At 33.5% G+C, this 21,275-nt stretch overlaps 1 protein-coding gene and 1 long non-coding RNA gene across 2 annotated transcripts; both read right to left on the bottom strand.

Moving 5' to 3' along the window:
• Positions 1–7,687: 7,687 nt before the first annotated feature.
• Positions 7,688–8,822, bottom strand: LOC136270097 (uncharacterized). Its single transcript, XR_010707784.1, has 2 exons — positions 8,685–8,822; positions 7,688–8,504 (listed from the first exon to the last, which is right to left on the bottom strand). It is a non-coding gene; the product is annotated as an uncharacterized lncRNA (long non-coding RNA).
• Positions 8,823–11,076: 2,254 nt separating this feature from the next.
• On the bottom strand, positions 11,077–16,211 carry LOC105321819 (uncharacterized). Its single transcript, XM_066067674.1, has 3 exons — positions 15,934–16,211; positions 15,458–15,566; positions 11,077–13,805 (listed from the first exon to the last, which is right to left on the bottom strand). Exons 2-3 carry the CDS (start codon positions 15,560–15,562, stop codon positions 11,958–11,960), a joined length of 1,953 nt encoding a protein of 650 aa, XP_065923746.1. The 5' UTR covers positions 15,563–15,566; positions 15,934–16,211; the 3' UTR covers positions 11,077–11,957.
• Between the last annotated feature and the right edge of the window lie 5,064 nt (positions 16,212–21,275).

Below are 21,275 nucleotides of genomic sequence, written 5' to 3'. Positions count from 1 at the left end.
TCTTCCGATAATGTCGAAAGTAAAGCTAAAACTTTCTCTAAGAAGCAGAGTTCTTAAACCAATAAACATAAGTAAATAAAACAAAGGAAAAAAATCGAATTATTTTTGGTACGAGTTCACAAAATCAAAATGATTCTAGGTACGAATTAGCAATAACATTATCAATTTCAAGAACGACTTAGCAAAAACAAATCAGAATGTGTTTAAGTACGATTTAACAATTATTTTAGGTACGAGTTAATTAAACTATGAACATAACACTTTTTTCTTTACCAAGAATGTGGAATCAAAATTTCCAGAAAAGTCAAACACCTATATCTCTGTAATGCATTGGCCGATTTTAAAACGGTATTTCAGTTTTACATTAAACTTTAATTTTTTAAGCTTTTACTTTTGCTTTTATGATTAATAACAAATTATCGCTCTAAAAGGGTAACTATAAAAAGACTTTGTAGCCCACCTGGTCCCTAATTTGAGGGGTCAGCCCCTTTTTCTTGATATCAAATTAAAGGTCTTGCAAACATAAACTTATTTTGTTCAACAAGTGTTCACGAATTGTTAATCGTTATAGATATACCGGAACAACTGTGTTTTAGGGGCCGACCCTTAAACTCCTTACCGGGGCTACCAACGAAAAATGTTTAGGTATCACATTGCCCCTTGAAACCCCTAATTATGTAACATATGACTTTTTTATGGTCAAGTATAGATGAACAGCTTTACAATGAATATTTTTGCTTCTATAATTAATAACAAATTATTTTTAGTAAAGAGTTATCATATAAAGGCTTTAGAGCGCTCTTGGCCCCTAATTTGAGGGGCCAGTCCCTTTTTCTTAATATAAAATAAAAGATCATATAAATATAAACATATTTTGTTTAATAAGTGTTCAGAAATTGTTGACCGATTTGGAGATATCTGAACAACAGTGTTTTAAGGGCCGACCCTTAAACTCCTTACCAGGGCCACCAACATAAATGTTTTAGATACCATATCGTTAAGAACATTATTTTAAGCATTTTTTGTTCTATAATGCTTATCAAAATATTTCTCCTTTTCTAGATATTAATGATCAAAGTTTTGGACATATGGCCCCATGAAACCCCTAATTACGTATCATATGACATATGTATGGTACCGTATAGATAAACAGATGTACAATGAACATTTTTGGTTCTATAATTGATAACAAATTATTTTTCAGTTAAGAGTTATTATAAAAAGAATTTACAGCCCTCTTGGCCCCTTATTTGAGGGGCCATCCCCTTTTTCTTGATATCAAATAAAAGGTCTTGTAAATATAAACGCATTTTGTTCAACAAGTGTACAGAAATTGTTGACCGTTCTAAAGATATCTGAACAAATGTGTTTTAGGGGCCGACCCTTAAAATCCTTACTGGGACCACCAACAAAAATTTTTTAGGGAGCATATTGTTAAGAACATTATTTTAAGCATTTTTTGTTCTATAATGCTTATCAAAATATTTCTCCTTTTCTAGATATTTTTAAAAGATCAAAATTTCGGACTTTTGGCGTAACATATGACTTAGACATGGTACTGTTTAAATAAACAGATGTACAATGAACATTTTTGGTTCTATAATTGATAACAAATTATTTTTCAGTAAAGAGTTATTGCAAAAATACTTTAGAGCCCTTTTGGCCCCTAATTTGAGGGGCCAGACCCTTTTTTCTGAAATCAAACGAAAGATCTAGTTAATCTAAACAACATTTGCATTACATGTTCTAACAAAATATTTACACATTGAAAGCTAGGGCCGAATATGTGCGAAAATTTCGTGTAAAAAATTGGTGCCAATTTTCGAGCTCGGGCGAGCTTTGCCGCCTTGCGCATTTTTCAAAATAAAAAAAAAAATAGGATCATCTATAAACATTCTTCTACTATCCCTGAAAGTTTCATATTTCTATCGCAATTAGTTTTTGAGAAGTTACGTGGACAAAATGGTCCTTAAAAATTTACTAAATCCTCAAAATCTCAAACCGGAAGTGACGTCATCAGCCAGAAATTTTATAATATCCAGTAAGTTTGATGCTCAATACGTCCTGTAAATTTCATGCAAATCGGTCGAGTAGTTCACGAGAAATAGCGTTTGAAAAAAGTCAGAAAAAAAATAAAAAATAAAATAATGATAAGGAAAAGAAACAATAGAATAACAAGAGGGTCTTCCGTCGGAAACGGAAGACCCTAATAATAAAAAGAAACCGTAGAATAACAAGAGGGTCTACCGTTGGAAACGGAAGACCCTAATAACGAAACACATTCACACAGCACATGGCCATTGCAATAGAAGTAAAATGCAGTATATCTATGTTTAGTAAGTTTCTTACATTTCTTGTTATGTTTTTCAATCTGTATCCGAGGCGAATGGAAAGTAAAATAAGTACTGGTAATAAATTGTTGGCATCCCCGCTTTGTACTAATAAACTTGCCAAAAAAATTCCTCTGTAGTTTTAATTTTTAACTTCAGGCCTGGGCAGATGCAAAAAGGAAATAAATGATTTACTATGAGATAAATATTTTTTAGATAAAATATTATATTAAATATGAAATACTATATTATAATAACTACTGTATAGATATACAGTAAAACTCGGTTATAGCGAAGTTCCAGGGACCAATGGAATTACTTCGTTATATCCGTAATTCGTTATATCCGTATAACGAATTCGTAATAATATTTATAGCGAATTCACTATATACATGTTGTCTTTCACTTTCACCACACTATATCATTTGTAATTGATGCATAAATTATAACTACATTACTTAGATACCTTGAATAATCGGACTGTGAATCTAAAAAAAATATGAAAATAAGTTCTTTCAAACTATTTTTCTAAATGGTAGTGCACAATTTTATAAACTGTAAAGAAATTCGTTATAAAGGTGTTACATTTCGTTATTATTCACGTCTACGGGACTCAAAATCAGTTCGCTATATCCGTAAATTCGTTATATCCGAATTCGTTATAACCGTACAATTTTGCAAAGATTTGTAAAGCATTTTACCGGGGACTCAAAAAAAACTTCGCTATATCCGAGAATTCGCTATATCCGTGTTCGTACTAAACGAGTTTTACTGTAAACTGTTTTTCATTGTGTACATGCATACGAAATTTTGAATAATGCTTAAACATCAGGGATTTAAATTTTGTTTAAATGAATTTTAAAAAATTATTAAAAAATCTAAATCAAACATAGTTATCTTTGGGAGATAACTTCAGTAACAAAATGGCTCAGTACTTGTTTCCCTGGTTGACCGTTTCATTAAAAAAAAAACATCCAATATTGTAATAGCATTGAGAAATGCATGGCTAACATACGTGCGATAACATACGTTCAACATCACATATGTTTAACATATGTTAGATTTTACGTATGTTAAACGTATGTGAACCATGTTTTACATATGCAGATCTCAATCTCATGTTACAGATATGTTAGGAGTCACGTGAAAAACCTCATGTGTAAATTTATCAGCGATACGTCATAGACACAACAAGTGATGACGTATCGCTGATGACGTTCTCTGCTTGTTCATTCCTCGAGCAAGGACGCCATTTTCAATGGGAGAGGAAAATATCACATTTGCGGACCTTTCGGAAGTTATTTTGAAAGAATTTAAAGTGTTCGAAGACAAAATCAATTGCAAATTAGAGAGTTATCGCAAAGAATTACACGAGCTCGCTTGGGAGCCGATTACATGTGATAGTTTGGACAATCGTGATCCGCAACGTGGCAGTGCCCGATCACTGGCTGCACTGAACAACCCAGTCCCACTTTTGTATGTGCCACTGGGATAGGCCCGGATACCCAGGGTGAATTTCAGACATTAAAAGATACTTTGAATAGAGTAAAGCTTCCTTCCGAACTTCAGCTAAATGAATCACGTCAAGGGATCCAGCGCGCGGATCAAGCGGTGTACCCCGTTTTGACAAAATGTGCTAGATATGCAGAAACCTCCTTAAAACTACTTCCTACAATAGAGTCAGGAGCAAAAATTCCTCGGAAACACTCGAACAATTCTTTTTGATAAACCAAGCTCAGATTCAGTATCTACAGGATGAATACGCATCCATCTTAGTCAACAGCCAGTTCGACGCGACGACATCAAAACTCTTTCTAGCACTGCAAAAGAACACTTCCGGACTTAACGCCAGTTCTTTGGAGACGTTACGGTCGGCGGCTTCCTTATCAGCGGCGGCCAAACCACCACCAACCAGACAACATAGTGGATTTAGCAATCGTGGATACTATAGGGGTGGATCTCGTGGAGGTTATAGGACCGAACCGGACACGTTCGATCGTTTTTCGCGCCGACAGTTCTCTACCAAAAGAAGACCGGACGACGGTTCGTCGGACAGGGACGTTCTTGACATCCAATCTACTTCTTAATGTGTAGGGTGACTTTAAGGAAGAGTATCTCACACTGGAATAAGATTGGTATTAGATGTGTGTGCGAGGGGAACGAATGACAGTGGGGAGCTAGGCAACAATTGTAATTATGTTTTATTTGTTCAAATAAACTTGTATATATATAATATGTGGTTGTTCACTGAGACGTATGTCTCCATAAATAATAAACACACGGTTAACATGGGTTCTAACAACTAAATGTATCATGTGCGTTAGTAAGATATGTTTTAAATATGTGTGAAGTCATGCATTTCAATAACATTAAAATTTTCTGCTTGCGCGAATCTACGGGGGGGGGGGATCGGAGCGGTCCCCCCCCCCCCCCCCCCGGAAATGAAAATTCATAAATTTAAAATAAAGTAATTAATAATAAAAATTAAAATGTAAACTTATCGCAAATATGCCTCTGACCCACCCCCGGCAAACACAATTATCCTTCAGACCCCCCCCCCCCCCCGGAAGAAAAATCTGGATCCGCGAATGATCTGCATGTACATGTTAGACTGATGTTGGTTTATCACTCATGTGTCTGAAATGAATGCAGGTGAACATCTGTGAAGAAAGAAGCATTGCAAATGTGCATGTTTATTGGTTTAAACTCTCTATATAGATATGCATAAATAAAGTTGTTTCATTAACAGAAGCCAGGTGTCTTCTTTAAATTAATACGATATCAAAACCGGATTTAAGACGGAATCGGTTTTATTTTGTTGATGACAAAATATACGTCACATTTTTACGTCACGGAGGCAGAAGATCAAACTACAGGATGAATTTAGCAGAGGTAATGATTGTCAAGCATTCGTATTTATTCACTTGCATTTGAAAATTATATCGTACAATTACCGATGGCAAAAGAGTAAACAATACATGTAGCACGGATATGTAACTGTTGAATTAATGATAAAAATGATGTTTACCCAGAGCGATACATCTCAGGAGCTATTTGGTTTAATTAATTTAGAAGAATTAACACTTATTGAAACCCATAAAATATGTGTCGATCTTGGATCAGACGCATTAAAAAACTAAAATATTGAAAGTAGAGAAAAACTAGAGCAAATTATATGCAAAGTAACGAGTAGGTATTCCATTGCAACTAAGTGAAATGATTACTGATTGCCTTTTTAAAGTTTAATTTATATTGCATGGTAATTTACACATTTTTATAGGCATGCATTGGCTGCTGTCAATGACAGATGTCTCTCTGAATTTATAAAATCATAATGTAAATACACATTCCATTGCTATTCACAATTTAAACAATTTTAAGGGTCATCAACACCGCTGGGAAAATTGTTTCTATACAAACCCAACCTGATAAATTACTCAAAGGTATAGATTTCTTGCATGTGCTCAACTTACCAAACTTTGGAGAAAAAATAACTTTTAAAATTCAATGTTATTCATAAAAACAAAATACCCTGCAATATTCAAAATCGGGACCTGTGGGTTAGTAGATTAAAGCGACAACCGTTGCGTTAAAGATATATACAACTTTATTGGGCGATTCTGTTTCATACTGAATAAAAATCACCAGGTTGTGACGTACTTCATTAAAAGTAAAAGTCACTGGGTGTTCAGGATCATTAATCTGTTGCATGGCATCTACATTTGTACTTCTTAGTAATTAAGTGTAAAATGACATTTTCATACTCATATTTGTGTGCATGAATGTCATCATGTTTTAATATGAAAACAAATGTACTGAAAATACAACTCATTTTGATATATCTATATTTATCTAATGCATGTATTATATTTTATAACAAATGGATATAATACAGAAGTTTCAAAGATCTGTTGATAAATGATCCAGCATTCAAAAGTTCTTCTCGAGTTTAAGGACAGTTGCGATGTGGTTGCTTAGTTAGAATAGAGAAATTCAATTTAGATAAGGATTAATACAGGCATGTATCAAGTCAACCCCACCCACCCCTATCCCCCCCCCTTCATTTTTTCTCAAATTTACATATAAAAAGTGAATTATCAAGGAGTTGTCTCCTTATGCACAAACACGCACTTTTTTGGGGACTATGTGAAACTATGTACAGTACCGATCAGACCCAGCCTAACAGAAAGTAAATCCCAAATAAACCATGGGTTTACTTTCTGGGTTTACTCGGGTTTACTATGGGTTTACTAGAGTGGACCCAGAGTAAACCCGAAGTAAACCCAGAGTGGACACAGAGAGTAAACCCGGTCAGAAGTATACCCCTGAAAGCAGACGCTAACTGTGTATTAGGAATATGCAAGAGTCAGGAATTGCAGGCAGTGGTATGGTAAGATAGAAGACAGGTCTGCTTCACACTTCAATGCATAAATTTGATCTCAAAAGCTATTTCGAAGTAAACCCAAAGTAAACCCCGAGTAAACCCAAAGTAAACCCCGAGTGGACCCAAATTTTCAAAAAGTATACCCAGAGTAAACCCCAAGTAAACCCCAAAAGTAAACCAAGGGTTTAGTTGGGGTTTACTCTGGTGTTAGGTTGGGTCTGATCGGTGCTGTACTTTAGAATATCATTTCACCAAAATGATGCAAGCTTATTGGCATAAAAAATATTTGCCTGTATACATTGTTTTCCGCTTACATGTATTAATTATATTTTTAATAATGCTGTATTTAAAAACTCTAATGATTGTATGAACTTTGTTTGTTTTAATATTTTAGAAAGAAGTTCAAACAAGAATTGTCACGGGAAAACATAAAAAAGGAAGAAGTTGGAGTTGGACAGAAATCAGGATGAATATACTAGAGATGAAAATTTATTTTGTCAAATTAATCTTTCTTATTTGCCTCTCTCTCTCTCTCTCTCTCTCTCTCTCTCTCTGATAGCTTACAAATAAAAGACAAAATTATTAACAATTGTAAGTTTTCTTCATGTTGTATTTGCAATAAATTCTAAATGGATCCTGTTATTCTTTAACAATATTGTTAGATAAAAAAGCAACTGAGGCATTTGTAATTTATCATAAAATAAAATTTAATGTTAAATTTCTTTTCTCTTTTTCAGAAACTATTAAAGCACAGACGAATGGCATCAATATAAATCTAAATGTAATCATTCAAGATAATAAATTCATTTTTAATCTCTAAACTGTCTTTTTTTTCTAACTCTAAGTTTAGATTAACAAGTAGCTGGAAATGCAAAATAAATGTTTCTAAAGATCCACTGAAGTTACTGAGTTATCAATTGAAGTGATTCAAGCAGCAAGATGAAGTATATCAAGAATTAACTGAAAAATTAAAAATATTCCAGTAATTTAATTTTAATCAATATACATGTGATACGTATGTTTCTTTAATAATCAGCTGTATATAAAAAGTTGAACTAAAAAACAAAATGAATACACCAGATAATTTTAAGTCACAGAAAGAGAGTTATACAAATGTTGCACATAGGATAAGATCATACATTTTGTTAAGGTTTACATGGTATCACTGCAGTAATTTTTGCCTTTGTTTACAGTTGTTCTGCACACTTATATATCATATATCAATATAAAGAGAAACATTATATGAAACTTAGATACAAAATCAATTTCAAAATACAAGTAAAATAATTCATTAACGAAACTCACATGCATATGCAAATGTTTTAAGCTATGTCAACAATCTTTGCTTCGTTGGACAATTGCTAGCTAAATCGATTTTGTTAAAGTTAAAGTGTTCAACTCGACTTTATAGCTAATTTAGTGCGTCTTCGAGGTAAAGCAGATGCTAACTTGCTCACCATAGTTTTGGTGATGGCTCTAACCTTGTTTCCGGCATTTTTGCAATGTGTCTCCCATTTTTTTCTCTCCCATCGATAATTAACCTGTCCGTCAGAGTCGATGCTGATATCGATTATGTTGCGGCCAGCACCACTCGTCAGTGTAATTGGTGCCAATAAGAATTCATCCATGTAGATCTTCACTGTGGCATCATCATCACATCCACGTAATTTTTTATTCAATTCATCGCGTATCTGATATAGAGCACTGGAGATTTCACTTTTATTTCGAAGTTCAGGTGGAATTGTTTGAATGACTCTGTGGAAATTTTCGTCGTTAATAACACTAAATTCCTGAAAATACAAAATGTTTAAAAATGAAGAAAAAAAAAAGGAAGCACTTCATTGACATTATAATATATATATATATATATATATATATATATATATATATATATATATATATATATATATATATATATATATATATATATATATATATATATATATATATATATATATTGATTCCCTTACCATGTTATACACGATGAGCTTTTCACTTCTTATCCTTTTAAATGTCGCGTCAATAACACAGCTTACATTTACTCTTCGGTTTTATCATTTAAAAAACTGCAGAAGGCGGAGCTTCCTTGAGTCATGTGCCGAAAAAAGCAATAGAAAGATAATGTCTGATTGGCGTAGAACTTTTGATCAGCCAATAAAGAAGTGGGTTATGTTCTAGGTAAGTTAGAGCATAGTAAGTAAGATGTACGCGTAAATTTTAATTGATATAATCTTACTATTACTTAGAAACAGATGTTCTTGATGTTTCTAATTTACTCTATCCGTGGTTTGCTATTCATTCCGATTTATTTAATTAAGTAAAACATTTCACCAGTAAAGGAATGTATATAAATATAAGCATTAAACTAGACTTTGACCCGTGCGTGCACAGGTTGACATTGTATATGATATCGGACATTTTCAAAATAGATACAACGACGCATTGTCAACGTATGGTTGACATTTACATAACCAAGATTTAAGCCTACACTAATGCTATTAATTCACTACACTCTGCTTAGTTAGAATAATTGAATTGTGTCTCGGGACAGGCCTTAACCACAGTTAAAACGACTCCCCAGTCTGGAACATCGCTCGGTCTTTTCCGTCAAATTTCGACATATACCCGTAATGTAGCAGAAAATAGAAGAATAGCTCCGAAACACTATGAAGAAATTCAATGAAGTTGCATTAAAAATAACAATCGAATTGTTCATAACAAACGATTTTGGGGCTGTAAACACCTATCATCTAAAAATTTAATTCATATTATTGAAGAATTGTTTCACTTTTTCACCAATTCACCAACGTATTTACTCGCTTCAAATTACACACCATATGTTGACATTTTGAATTCTCGGGATTTTTCATTGTTAATGCACTGTGTTAGAGTTATCTCCCTTATTTTCTTTGATGCACAGAATATAAAGCAAATTTCCAATGAAAATTTACACGTATTTGTATTATCATATCTCAGTTTATCCATGCAAATGTGATATTGTGGAAACATTTAGTATAGAGCCTCCCGTAACTTAGCGTGAATGTAATGCGCATGCGCAAGATTGTAAAATCCAAAAAAATGGAGATTATATCCGGAATATTTAAGGACAGTTCGTTGATTATTAATAAGCAAAGCTTGATTGAGAAAAAAATATAAAAAAAACCGATAATCTTCAAGTACCAATGATGTTTATAATATATATAACAAAAACAGTACTCTTTCGATTTATCGGTATTAAAGGTCAAAAATTCGAGTCCATTATTTCATTATAGTACATGTAGTAGAGATAACATAAATGATTCGTTTTTGACGTCATCATGACAATAACTGTCGTTATTTGAGCAGATAAATTGTCATAACGTGCTAACGCGCGTTATTCAATTTGTCTGCTCAGCTGGCGGTAGTTATTTTTACGACCACGTCAAAAATGAATCATCCAATACTATAATATACCAACATTATAGCGTTGGTTGAAGATTATCGAATACTAAGAAATATTGGTGAGCGAAAAAAGCTTGACATTTCTATGCTTCAGTGCATTTTCATAATAGGCTTGCTAGTCAACGGTGAGATTATGTAGGTTGTTTTGGTTTTTACATGCATTACGAGAGATTTAGTTTTATAGGTCTATTCACAGTAAATTGCAGAGTGAGTTATAATTATGGTGATAGGAATTAACACATTTTTATTAAAAATAGTGACTGTATTCAGGTCGGTAGCGGGTTTAAAATTTATTCCGTGTTTTGGTAAGAAGAATCAAAGTATTAAGAGTACGAAATGCTGAATTACTGTAGTATGATATGTGCTTTTTTTAAAAAAAAAATGACAAATTAATTCAACTTTAAACTAAATTAAAAGCAATTGCACTATTTTATTAAGCAAGCGTTTTACTGATTTTTTAGATGAGTAATGAAACGACATATGTAATGCAAACAATAAAATCATTTACTGTATCAGGATTTTGAAAGAAAAAAATTAAAATTGTTTACATTGGAATTGTATACCATTTATCGTTTTTTAAGATACAAATTGTTTTTTTCTATTCGTTGTGGAGTTTTTATTCAGAATTACCTTAAGCGACTATAACAAATTGGGGTTTTCTCTGAATTCATGCATCATATAATTAAAGATCATTTACATTACCATGAACTTTTTCAATTGTCCTCTCTGAAAAAATAAAGAGAAACACAAAGTAAAGAAAAACAAATGTATTTATTCTTTTCTTTTTGAAACCATGGAAAAAAAAGCAACCATCCTCTCTGACGATTGTACATAAACCAACATATAGATAATGATTTTACAATATCAATGAGTGATGTTGTTAAGAATGGTTTTTGAGAAAAAAGATTCATTTCACTGCAATTAACTGATATTGTCAGTTTTAATCACAATATCATGTAATTTCCAAACAAAACTCTTGGTAAAATCCAATCGCAACAAAAAAAACCCATAGAATACCATTGCCCATTTAGGGAAAACAACTAAAACACATATACAAAACTGTTTTTTGTCTCTGTTGCAGCACTCATCTGAAATTTTAAACATTTTATTTGTCTACCTTAACTTCTAAAAAAGCAAATACAATAAAATGCAAAATTTCTTTTTTCCATTGTCTTCTTTAAAAAAATATGTACTGCAAAACACAAAATAAAAAAGATTAAACTAATGTGTTCATTCTTTTTAAACCATACGAAAACTAAATTAAAAGTCTTTCTGAAAACAATATTAATTTCAATGCAAAAAACTGATATTGACAGTTTCAATCACAATGTTATGTAATTTCCAAACAAAACTTTTGGTAAATTCCAGTAGCAACAAAAATATCATAGAATACTATTGCCCTTTTAGGGAAAATTTACGAGAAAAAGTGAGCGTTCTCACACTTGGTTCAGGTACGATCCCTACAAATTTAAATTGCATAATTTAAACATATCCCATTTCCCACACATTGCTTGACAGAATGTTATTAAACTCCTCTCTCCTTTCTGTAAAACTGTCATATGTTGTTTGAATTGAAAGCACACAACCACAGGTCCGTGCGATAGGTCTTCTTCCAAAGCCACTCATTTTGTTGAATTCAATACTTATGTCCGCCCCAAGTATATTTGAACCGGTACAGAATCTGATAAATGCTTCTAGGGACTGTTTGTCCAAGCTTCTAACAAATCGCTTTAAATGGTTTGCTGTTGTTTGTTGAATGAAATCCATGTCTGAGGGAAATTTCATGAGTTGCAGCAATTTTTTCACTGTGGGCTTTTTTTGTCATAGATCTCGTCAAGCTTTGAACTTGTGATATGCAGAGCTGTTTGAAAGACTGGTTTCCAACATTCTATTACAAACTTTGGTTCCTGCAGAATTTCTTTGTGAGAAATTTCCTTGATAATTCCTCTAATGTTTTCAGATGTTGGCAGTTTAAGACAATCGTGGGAACTCAGTATGTCACAAAGCTCCTCGAAGTCGACATCTTTAAAACTGTCCATAGCACTTCTTAGGACCGTTTGCTCCACAGGGGATACAGTATGAAGATATTCTTCTATTAGATCTGCTCGACTCTCCCCAAAGAGGGCATCTTCAAATAATGGTTTAGCTAATTTTATTGGAAAATAATCCATCAGTGCGTATCCCTCTACGATAATTCTACCGACTGATTTCCATTCTTCCTCACCCATATTATGTCTAAGAACGGGTATCTTAACATCATGCCCATTGCATTTGGAATAAAATCCATCCCAGAACTCGGTGAAGATATCCCTTAGTAGCCCAATACCTTCACCCTTCTCAGTTTCTCCATTGGGTAATACCCGCTCAATTTTGCAAAGGTTTTCATCCACATCTATACTGAAGTCTTTATTTTTGTAATGGTCAATCAACTCTTGGTACGTGTTCCCTTGATGGAATCTTACTTTCCGAGCGGTTGAAACTGATGTGTATGACGAAATAGCAAGATCTTCTCCGATATTTTCGATCGCAAAATCCAATGGTAAAGTAATATCCTCTGAGCCATAGTTGCCTATGTAAAAAGACACTAGTTCTGATGGATTGTTCACAGTCACAACATTAGCATTTTCGTCTGTAAGACGAAAATTTACATCTTTGTCAACAATCATGTATGTCGTTGACGTTGATGGCCCATCTGGACCAAAAACCGCTGATGTATCACTTTTCTGCAAGTGTCGTTCAACATTTGACTGAGGTTTACCCGGAGGTGGTGTAGTATTTTCTACAGGTATCTCCAAATCTGGCAAGCTATACAGATGTTTCTCCTCAACGGTATGGAAAATCCTCAAAGTAGGCGTAGTTTTTCCTTTGGTTAACTCAAAGCCTGGCGAATTGGGCGATTTTCCTTCATCAGACGTTTGGAGTTTCCTTGCTGAAAGTTCTAACTCAGGTAAACTGTCCTCATCATCGGAATATACTCTGTTTTTGGCTTTTAAGTTTTTTGAAGATTTTAATTTTGGTAAATGCATTTCGTCAGAATCGTAACACTGATCCGCCTTTCGTTTGGTAAATATGTAGTACCGCAGCATTTTTACATCAGTGGACTCATACATATCTCCAACTGTTGATTCACTGGGAATTGCTTGCGCTGAAAAGTCCCTCAATTCAAAGTTAAAATCGGACAGTTTTCCTCGTTTAGAAACACCTTTTGGAAAGAAGATTTTTTTCCCATGTTCTAGAATATCCTTGGGTTTCCATGTTTTAAGAGCACTTACACCTCTAGTACCACCTCCTTTGATTAATGTTTTCACCTGATGATACTCCATACTCTTAAAATCATAATCAAACCATCCTAGTTCTAGTTTCCTCTCCATCTTTGAAGCATTTTGATTTCCAACTAATTTTATACGTCGACGATCGGGTTGGCCATCATCGTCACTCCCTGTCGTACTGTCAGATTTGTCCGTTTTCAGTTTCATTGCGGCTTTTGTTTTCCTCTTCCATTTTTTGATCAGTGATGTACATCTTGCTTTTTGGTTTTTTTTTAATGCATCAGAACAAAATCTTTTTGTAGCATGCAAGTCACCAAGAGTCACAGGAATGATTGTTTTTAGTTGCTCGTCGCTTAAATCGATAAATGTTGCAAAGTCTATCTGTAAAGAAATTTAAAATGTTGTTACACACAAAACATAAAATAGTTGTATAATTATTTTTATGACTAAAACATTTTTTAAAAAACATGGGAATTTTTGTTCACCTTAGTGGAAGGGTGTATCCGGAGGTTAGAATGGTGCATACAAAAAATGATATCCAGATTGTAACATGCACAATCGACAATATTTTTACTGTGGCAATATGTTAGACATTATATATATATATATATATATATAAATATATATATATATATATATATATATATATATATATATATATATATATATATATATATATATATATATATATATATATATATATATATATGAATTTGCTTTGATTTAAGAATAAGGAGCCATTCTTTGAGTATTATGAGGTGATAATTTTGATCGGGCTTTATGAAAGATTTGATCACGCCCCGACCAAAATTATCACCTCATAATATTCAAAGAATGATTCCTTATTCCTAAAATAAAAGCAAATTTATTTTTTTATATAATTTTAAGTCATCGTACAATTAAATATTTAAATATGAATAAGCAAACCTCGCTGGCGCCTCAATTTGGCGTCATGTGAAATACATAATACAAAATTGATACGTAGAGTTATAACAGGCAAAGACACTTGAAAATGTAAATATTTGATTATAAAGCACATTAAAATTCATTCACTCCAGCGCGCTAAGCATGGCAATCTAGGCTTTAAAACCTTGCTCTCGATAACGAACGGAACCTAGCGCGCCGGCAATCCAAATGAATTGTAGTGATATATAATTACACATTGCAAAGATTTTAACATATATATTTAAATCTACCGAGTGTGATTCTCTCTATTTCTTATGAAAACTTATACTTAATTCACATCTCTATAGAAACATCCAGATCGAAATATACACGCCCCGTTTATCGATTGTTCAAAACCTACAGCTATCTAAGGAAAAAATCACTAAATGCACGAAATAATCATTATTTACAGTAAATTAGTTAATTTAACTTACTTTTTACAATCAATTCATTAATGTGCTAAATGAGAAATATAAATATAAGCAATAAAATGCTTTCTTTGATGATTAATGCGGGATATGAAGGTGGCAACATTGCAGAAAAATACGTAACCCGCTAACGCGGATTATGTAATTTTGTTCTGCAATGATCATATCCCGCGTGAGTTATAATAGAAAGCATTTTATCGTTAAAATAGGCACAAACTTTGCAACAACTCTCAAAATGCCATATACCTTTTATTAAAATTATTACATTTCATCACTTTATATCTGACTATTTAAGATCGTATGGGAACCCTACATATTGTGACATACTTCCAAAAGTAATAAACAATATAATCAAGCAAGTATTTAAATTCAAATTACTATCAAGTTTCAAAAAATAGAAATTTAATTTCGAATATATCATAAATGTGCTGGCAATTTGAGTCCTCCCCAACCCCACCCTAAAAATAATATATAAACAATAAACTTCTATGAAACTTTGTAAAACAATGATGTCACTGCAGGTTACACATGGTATACACTGCACATGTGTAAGTATATGGATTATTCAGATGATATATACCGAAATAGAAGTCTTATGTAACAAAGTTTGGTAATGCACAAGTTTTTATGTCTATCAAAATACTAATTGAAACAACGTACCTTTTCATCTTTTATTTTATGCAATGAGTCTTTGTTCAACCCTCTTGATTTTAAAAAATCAATGATTGCAACTGACTCATGTTCACTTTCATTCGGACTGTCCATGATTCTAAAATAATTAAAATGTTAGAGTTAATGATATACACCCATCAATATTTTGCCCTAATGGGCATTTTTTACTTCAATAAATATCAATGAAATTCTTTAAAATGATAAATCGGGCAGGGGGGAATACTGTCGCCAATCCTCGTACCATTTTGTAGCTAGAACATATGTTATAGTAATTGGAATCATGACTTGTGCTCGTCATTGACATCCCTGCTAATATGACATATTACCTGTGTTACTTTGTCTTCATCTTAAGCTTATAGGTATACAGCAAATCATCTTCAACCTTTCGCTTGTCATGAATAGGTGGATTCAATATTTGTTTTCTGTTACTATTTAAACAATTAGCTATGTATTTCGACACTTACCAGAGTTTTCATTTACTTTTCATGCGAAAAAGCAACGTTGGAAAATTCCAAGAAAAATTAGGCTTCGGTGTTAACAGGAGCTACTTTTGCCCTGAAAAGGTTGTAAATATAAATAAATGTTTGTAAATCTTTATTTACTTGTACTGAAAACTATAAAGATTAAACTCTATATGTCTTACGTGATTTTTAAAAAAAAATATTATCTTTCAAATGATTGATATATATCGCAGGTTTTAAGTCAGCTTCTTCATACAAAATGATTTTATTTCTGCAAATCACAAATTTACGGAAGCCCATTTAGGACCTATCAAAAAATATTTTTGAATTTGATATAACGAATTCTTGAATTTGTTAAAACGAATTTAAATCGTTATAACGAATTGTTGAATCCGTTATAACGAATTAAATTTGTTATAACAAATTTTAGGAATTCGTTATAACAAATTTAATCTGTTATAACAAATTCACTGAATTCGTTATTTCAAATTTCAAAATCTGTTTTAACAAATTAAATTTGAAATAACGAATTCTTGAATTCGTTATAACAAATTAAATTTGAAATAACATATTCTTGAATTCGTTATTTCAAAGTTTTAATTCGTAATTTCGGTTTTTTAAAATCGGTTATAACATATTTTCATCCAATTTGTGGTAACAAATTTCATGTTTTGGGGAACAAATTAAACGGGGCGGACTTCATTTGTCCCATATCGGCGTACGACGAAATGTTCCGATCAATTGATCGGCGTTAAACGGCAAAATGGTAAATGAAGTGAACTGGCGTAAAAGCGAAATTGGAGGGACATATTGTCACAGCTGTTGCTGTAACCATGTTAACAGATGTAACAAATCCAAAAGACACCTTAATTTATCGGCTTTGCTAGAATTCCTTACTTTGATAGAAACACAATATTTAAGAACTGCTATATATTTTCACAAAAAATACCATGCAGGATATACAGATTTGTTTCGACGGATTTCTGTGCAAAATTCCCAAATGTTGTTTAGTTAACGCTTTTAATCAATGAACATGTTGATTTATTAAAAGGTACCTGCAGCCCAGCCAATGTTGAACTTATGTCATAGAATTTATTTACCAGAATTAAATGCAAAAACCGCATCGAAATAGATGCAAAATTAATGGAGTTACGCATCTTCACATTGCCTATTTTTACCTGCTTTTAGAAATCTAATCAAGAGAAAATGAAATTAGGCGATAACGAGGCTTCAGTGACGTCACGAAGTCAACACGAGGGAAATTTCCATATAAAGCTATGCAAAATAAATTCGATTTTACAGCAACAATGATTGATAGAGGTCTGATGTTTTGACGTATCTAGTTATTTTAAGTATCGTTGATTTAGAAAGTTGAATACGTAATTATTTTGTTACAGTCAGATTTCTTTTTAAATGATTTTATTTGCTGTTCTAATCACCTTTTACCGATGAATACGATATACGTTAAACGCTTGCAGATTTATGTTCGTTATTCATATTTATTTTGGTCAGTGCGTGTTCAAATCCAATAAAGCTTAAAGGGCTTTATGATAGATTTGATATGCACGCTCCTACCAATTTACCACCTTATAATTTTCAAAGAATTGTGTCTTTTTGCTTATAAATATTCATATTATTTTCAATTTCTACACTTCAAAACAACATTTTAAAACCAGATTTTTTTCATGCATAGCACATGTTATGTATTATTGCAGCAAATACTGTTTCTCGGTTATGCTGTAGGACACGCCCATTTTGTGTCGATCATACTTATGAAATTATTTGGCTATAATTATCAAAATTGATTTGTAATGTTATCGCAGTAAAGGACACTTGAAAAATATAAATATGATATTTTATATGACAAAGCCAGGTATTATAACTAGGATGTGCGCATGCGAGAACCAACTTTCCATCGGGATTGGAAAACGTTCGGGAGGAAATTCGATAGCTTCCTGGAGGAACTTTGAACTGATGATAGGTCCCCCCCCCCCAAAAAAAAAAAAAAAACAACAACAACAAAACCCCAAAAACAAACAAAAAACCGCGATTTTTATATCATATAGTCATTAAAAGTTATAGGAATGTTATGTACCTTTGGTTTACACAAAAAAAGTTAATCAAATATTTGCGAGGACAATAAAGGCAATGTTACAGGAAAACAATAGACACGTAACTTCAAACGGGTTGGAGGGTGGGGGTGGCAGGGAGGGGCCTGTCCCAATGCAGATGCCCCCCCCCTTTCATAGCATTTTCGGGGCATATAAAAAAAACTGAAAGGGACTGAGAGGAAATAAACAGTGAAATTTACGTTTGAGGTAAACTTAGCATTTCTATAGTTACCCCCACGGTGTTCAATTTTCACTGTTTCAAAATATAACGGTTTCCTTACATACACCAGTAAGAAAGAATTGGGGTTTTATATAAACCAATATTACTGTATCTCATACAAAAACCTACGCTTAGATTCAATATGAAAAAAAATCCAAGGTTAGGAGGAGAGGGAAAAATTATTTTGTTTTTCTTTTCTTTTCAGGGGTTATTGGGGAGGGGTAAGGGTGGTCAAAACACCAACCCCATGTAGCTCTATCCATAACACCTCACTAAGGTCGATTTGTGTGCCCATCACCAGGGTCTGTATATCCATCACAAGGGTCAGAATAAATACGTAATACCAGAGTCGGTGTACGTATCACCCGGTTCTGTATACAAATAACCAGATTCAGTATACCCATCATCAGGACACCAGGGTCTAAATACCTACCCCGAGGGTCAATGTGTCTTTGTGCTCATCAACAGGGTCTGTTTACCCATAGCCAGAAATCAACGTAACCATCACCAGGGTCTCAATGCCTATCACAAGGGTCAGTGTACGTTTCACCAGGGTCTATATGTCTTACACCACGGTCTGTATACTAGTATTTATTATAAGGGTCAAAGTGCACATCAGTAGCGTCTGTTTACCCATATCCAGAATCAATATACCCACCACCAGGGTCAGTTTACCTATAACCAAGGTTAGTGTACCCAATTACAAGTGTATGTACATGTATACGCGTAACCAGAGTCAGTATACCCATCACCTGGGCCTCAATACCTATAACAATATAAGTTTTGAGACCCTGGTAATGAGCACCCAGACCCTGGTGATATGTATACTGACCTTGGTGATATGCATTAAGACCCCGGTGATGGGTCTATTGACTTGGTGATGGGCACTCAGACCCTGGTGATACGTTCACTCACCCTGGTAATATATATAGACATCCTGATAATGGTAATACTGACCCAGGTTATGGGTATACAAGCCCTGGTGATACGAACACTGACCCTGGTGATACGTACACTGACCCTGATGATACGTACACTGACCAAGGTTATTTGTATGCAGACCCAGGTGATGGGCACCCATGCATTGGTGATACGTACACTGACCCTGATGATACGTACACTGACCCAGGTTATTTGTATGCAAACCCAGGTGATGGGCACACAGATACTGACGATACGTACACTGACCCTGGTAATAGATACAGACATTTTGATAATCGTAAAACTGACCCACGTTATGGGTATACAGCCCCTAGTGATACGAACACTGACCCTGGTGACATGTACACTATGCTATTAAAACATTTAAAAATCCTAATCCATGGGGGTAGGGGGTTTGGTTTCAGTTTTTACCTGGTCCCAAAAACATTGGGTGGGGGGGGGGGCAACTCTTTGTTAATTCACCTTTTATATGTAAATTTAAGAAAAAAATGCATGCTGCGAGAAAACGTGTGCTGAAGGGGGTAGTCTCGTCCCTCTGCTACTGCTCAACTCCACCCCTCCCCCATTCCAATGCTTAGTGCCTGTTGTTTTCCCGTAACATTGCTCTTTATTGTTCCATTTAATATTCAACATTTTGGTGTAAATCTAATTTACACAACATTCCTATCACTTTTAATGAACATTTATAATGTAAAAATCGAATTTTCCTATACTTTTTCAAATTGCGCACATATTTGGTTATATTACCTGGTTATGTGTATGAATCAAAGTATACTGAAGTACTGTCTAAAGTTGATTTTATCGATTATTATTTATTCTAAAATCAACAATATGTTATTTTGCACGGCAAGTAAATTTCTATAAGTATTTGAATCATGCACATTTTTTCAATATGAATTCTCTTACAGGAATTTCGTGAAAACCCAATATCAATCATGTTATGTAATATTCAAAGAATTATTCCATCAACCTACGTATCAGTTATCGAAATAGTTATGAGAAATTGTATGGATCCAAGTAAAATTAAACTGTAGTCTCGTTCAACCTGACTCTCAGTTGTATCCGTTAATCTCCGACAAGCAAGAGAGACTCTCCGCTTGTCGGAGATTCACGGAGACAGCCGAGCGTCTGGATGGACGAAACTATATTGAACTCTGGCGTAGGAATACATAAAATGTACGACTTCAGAAAATACCTAAATTGTTAGTACCATTTAAATCTTACTATTTACAAGGTATCTCTAAATGAATTTCCTTAAAAAACAATGCTTATGAACTCATTATTTATCGAATTTATTGATTAGAACTAAACGTAGTCAGCGGTGTTGATTTGTGCCTAGGACCAAACACTGTTTCACTTTCGGTTTGCCTGAGTAACTGCATAGGAGAGTTGATTAAAATCAACTCCCAAAAATAACCTATTCTATACATCGTTCTGATGGAAAGTTGGTTCACGCAGACGCACATCCTTGTTATAATGCCTGGCTACGTCATATAAAATATTATATTTATATTTTTAAATATCCTTTACTTTGATAACCCTGCCTAATAATTTCATAAAAAAACGAGCGACAAAAAATGGGCGTACCGTGGAATCATTTGGTTTCATGGGGCCCAATTTTCGTGGATTGCTTAAATTTTACAGGTTCATGAGGACGTAATTTCGTGTATTCTCATATATCTACAAAAGGAACTATAACTTTATTACCCTAATTAACAATTCGTGGAGGATGTTATTTCGAGGATGGAAGTAACCACGAATTCCTCGAAAATTGAGCCACCAGGAAATCTAATGATTCCACACTAACCGAAATACAGTATTGGCTGCGCTGAGTAATAATACATAGCATGTATTATGCATTAAAAAACAGTGTTTTAGAATGCTGCTTTAAAGTCTAGAAATTGGAAATAATATAAATGTAAGCATTAAAGTAATAAGGAATCATTCTTTGAATATTATGCCATTGAGTTGATAATTTCGGTCAGAGAGTGGTCAAATCTATCATAAAGCCCTTCGAGCTTTATTTGATTTGAACACGTACCGGCCAAAATCACCTGAGACTAGTAATACTC

The sequence above is a fragment of the Magallana gigas genome, chromosome 7 (genome assembly GCF_963853765.1).
Source record: "Magallana gigas chromosome 7, xbMagGiga1.1, whole genome shotgun sequence".
In the NCBI taxonomy this organism is placed as follows: domain Eukaryota; kingdom Metazoa; phylum Mollusca; class Bivalvia; order Ostreida; family Ostreidae; genus Magallana; species Magallana gigas.
The sequence above is the reverse complement of the archived record's forward strand: the minus strand, read 5'-3'. Positions and strand labels throughout refer to the sequence as shown.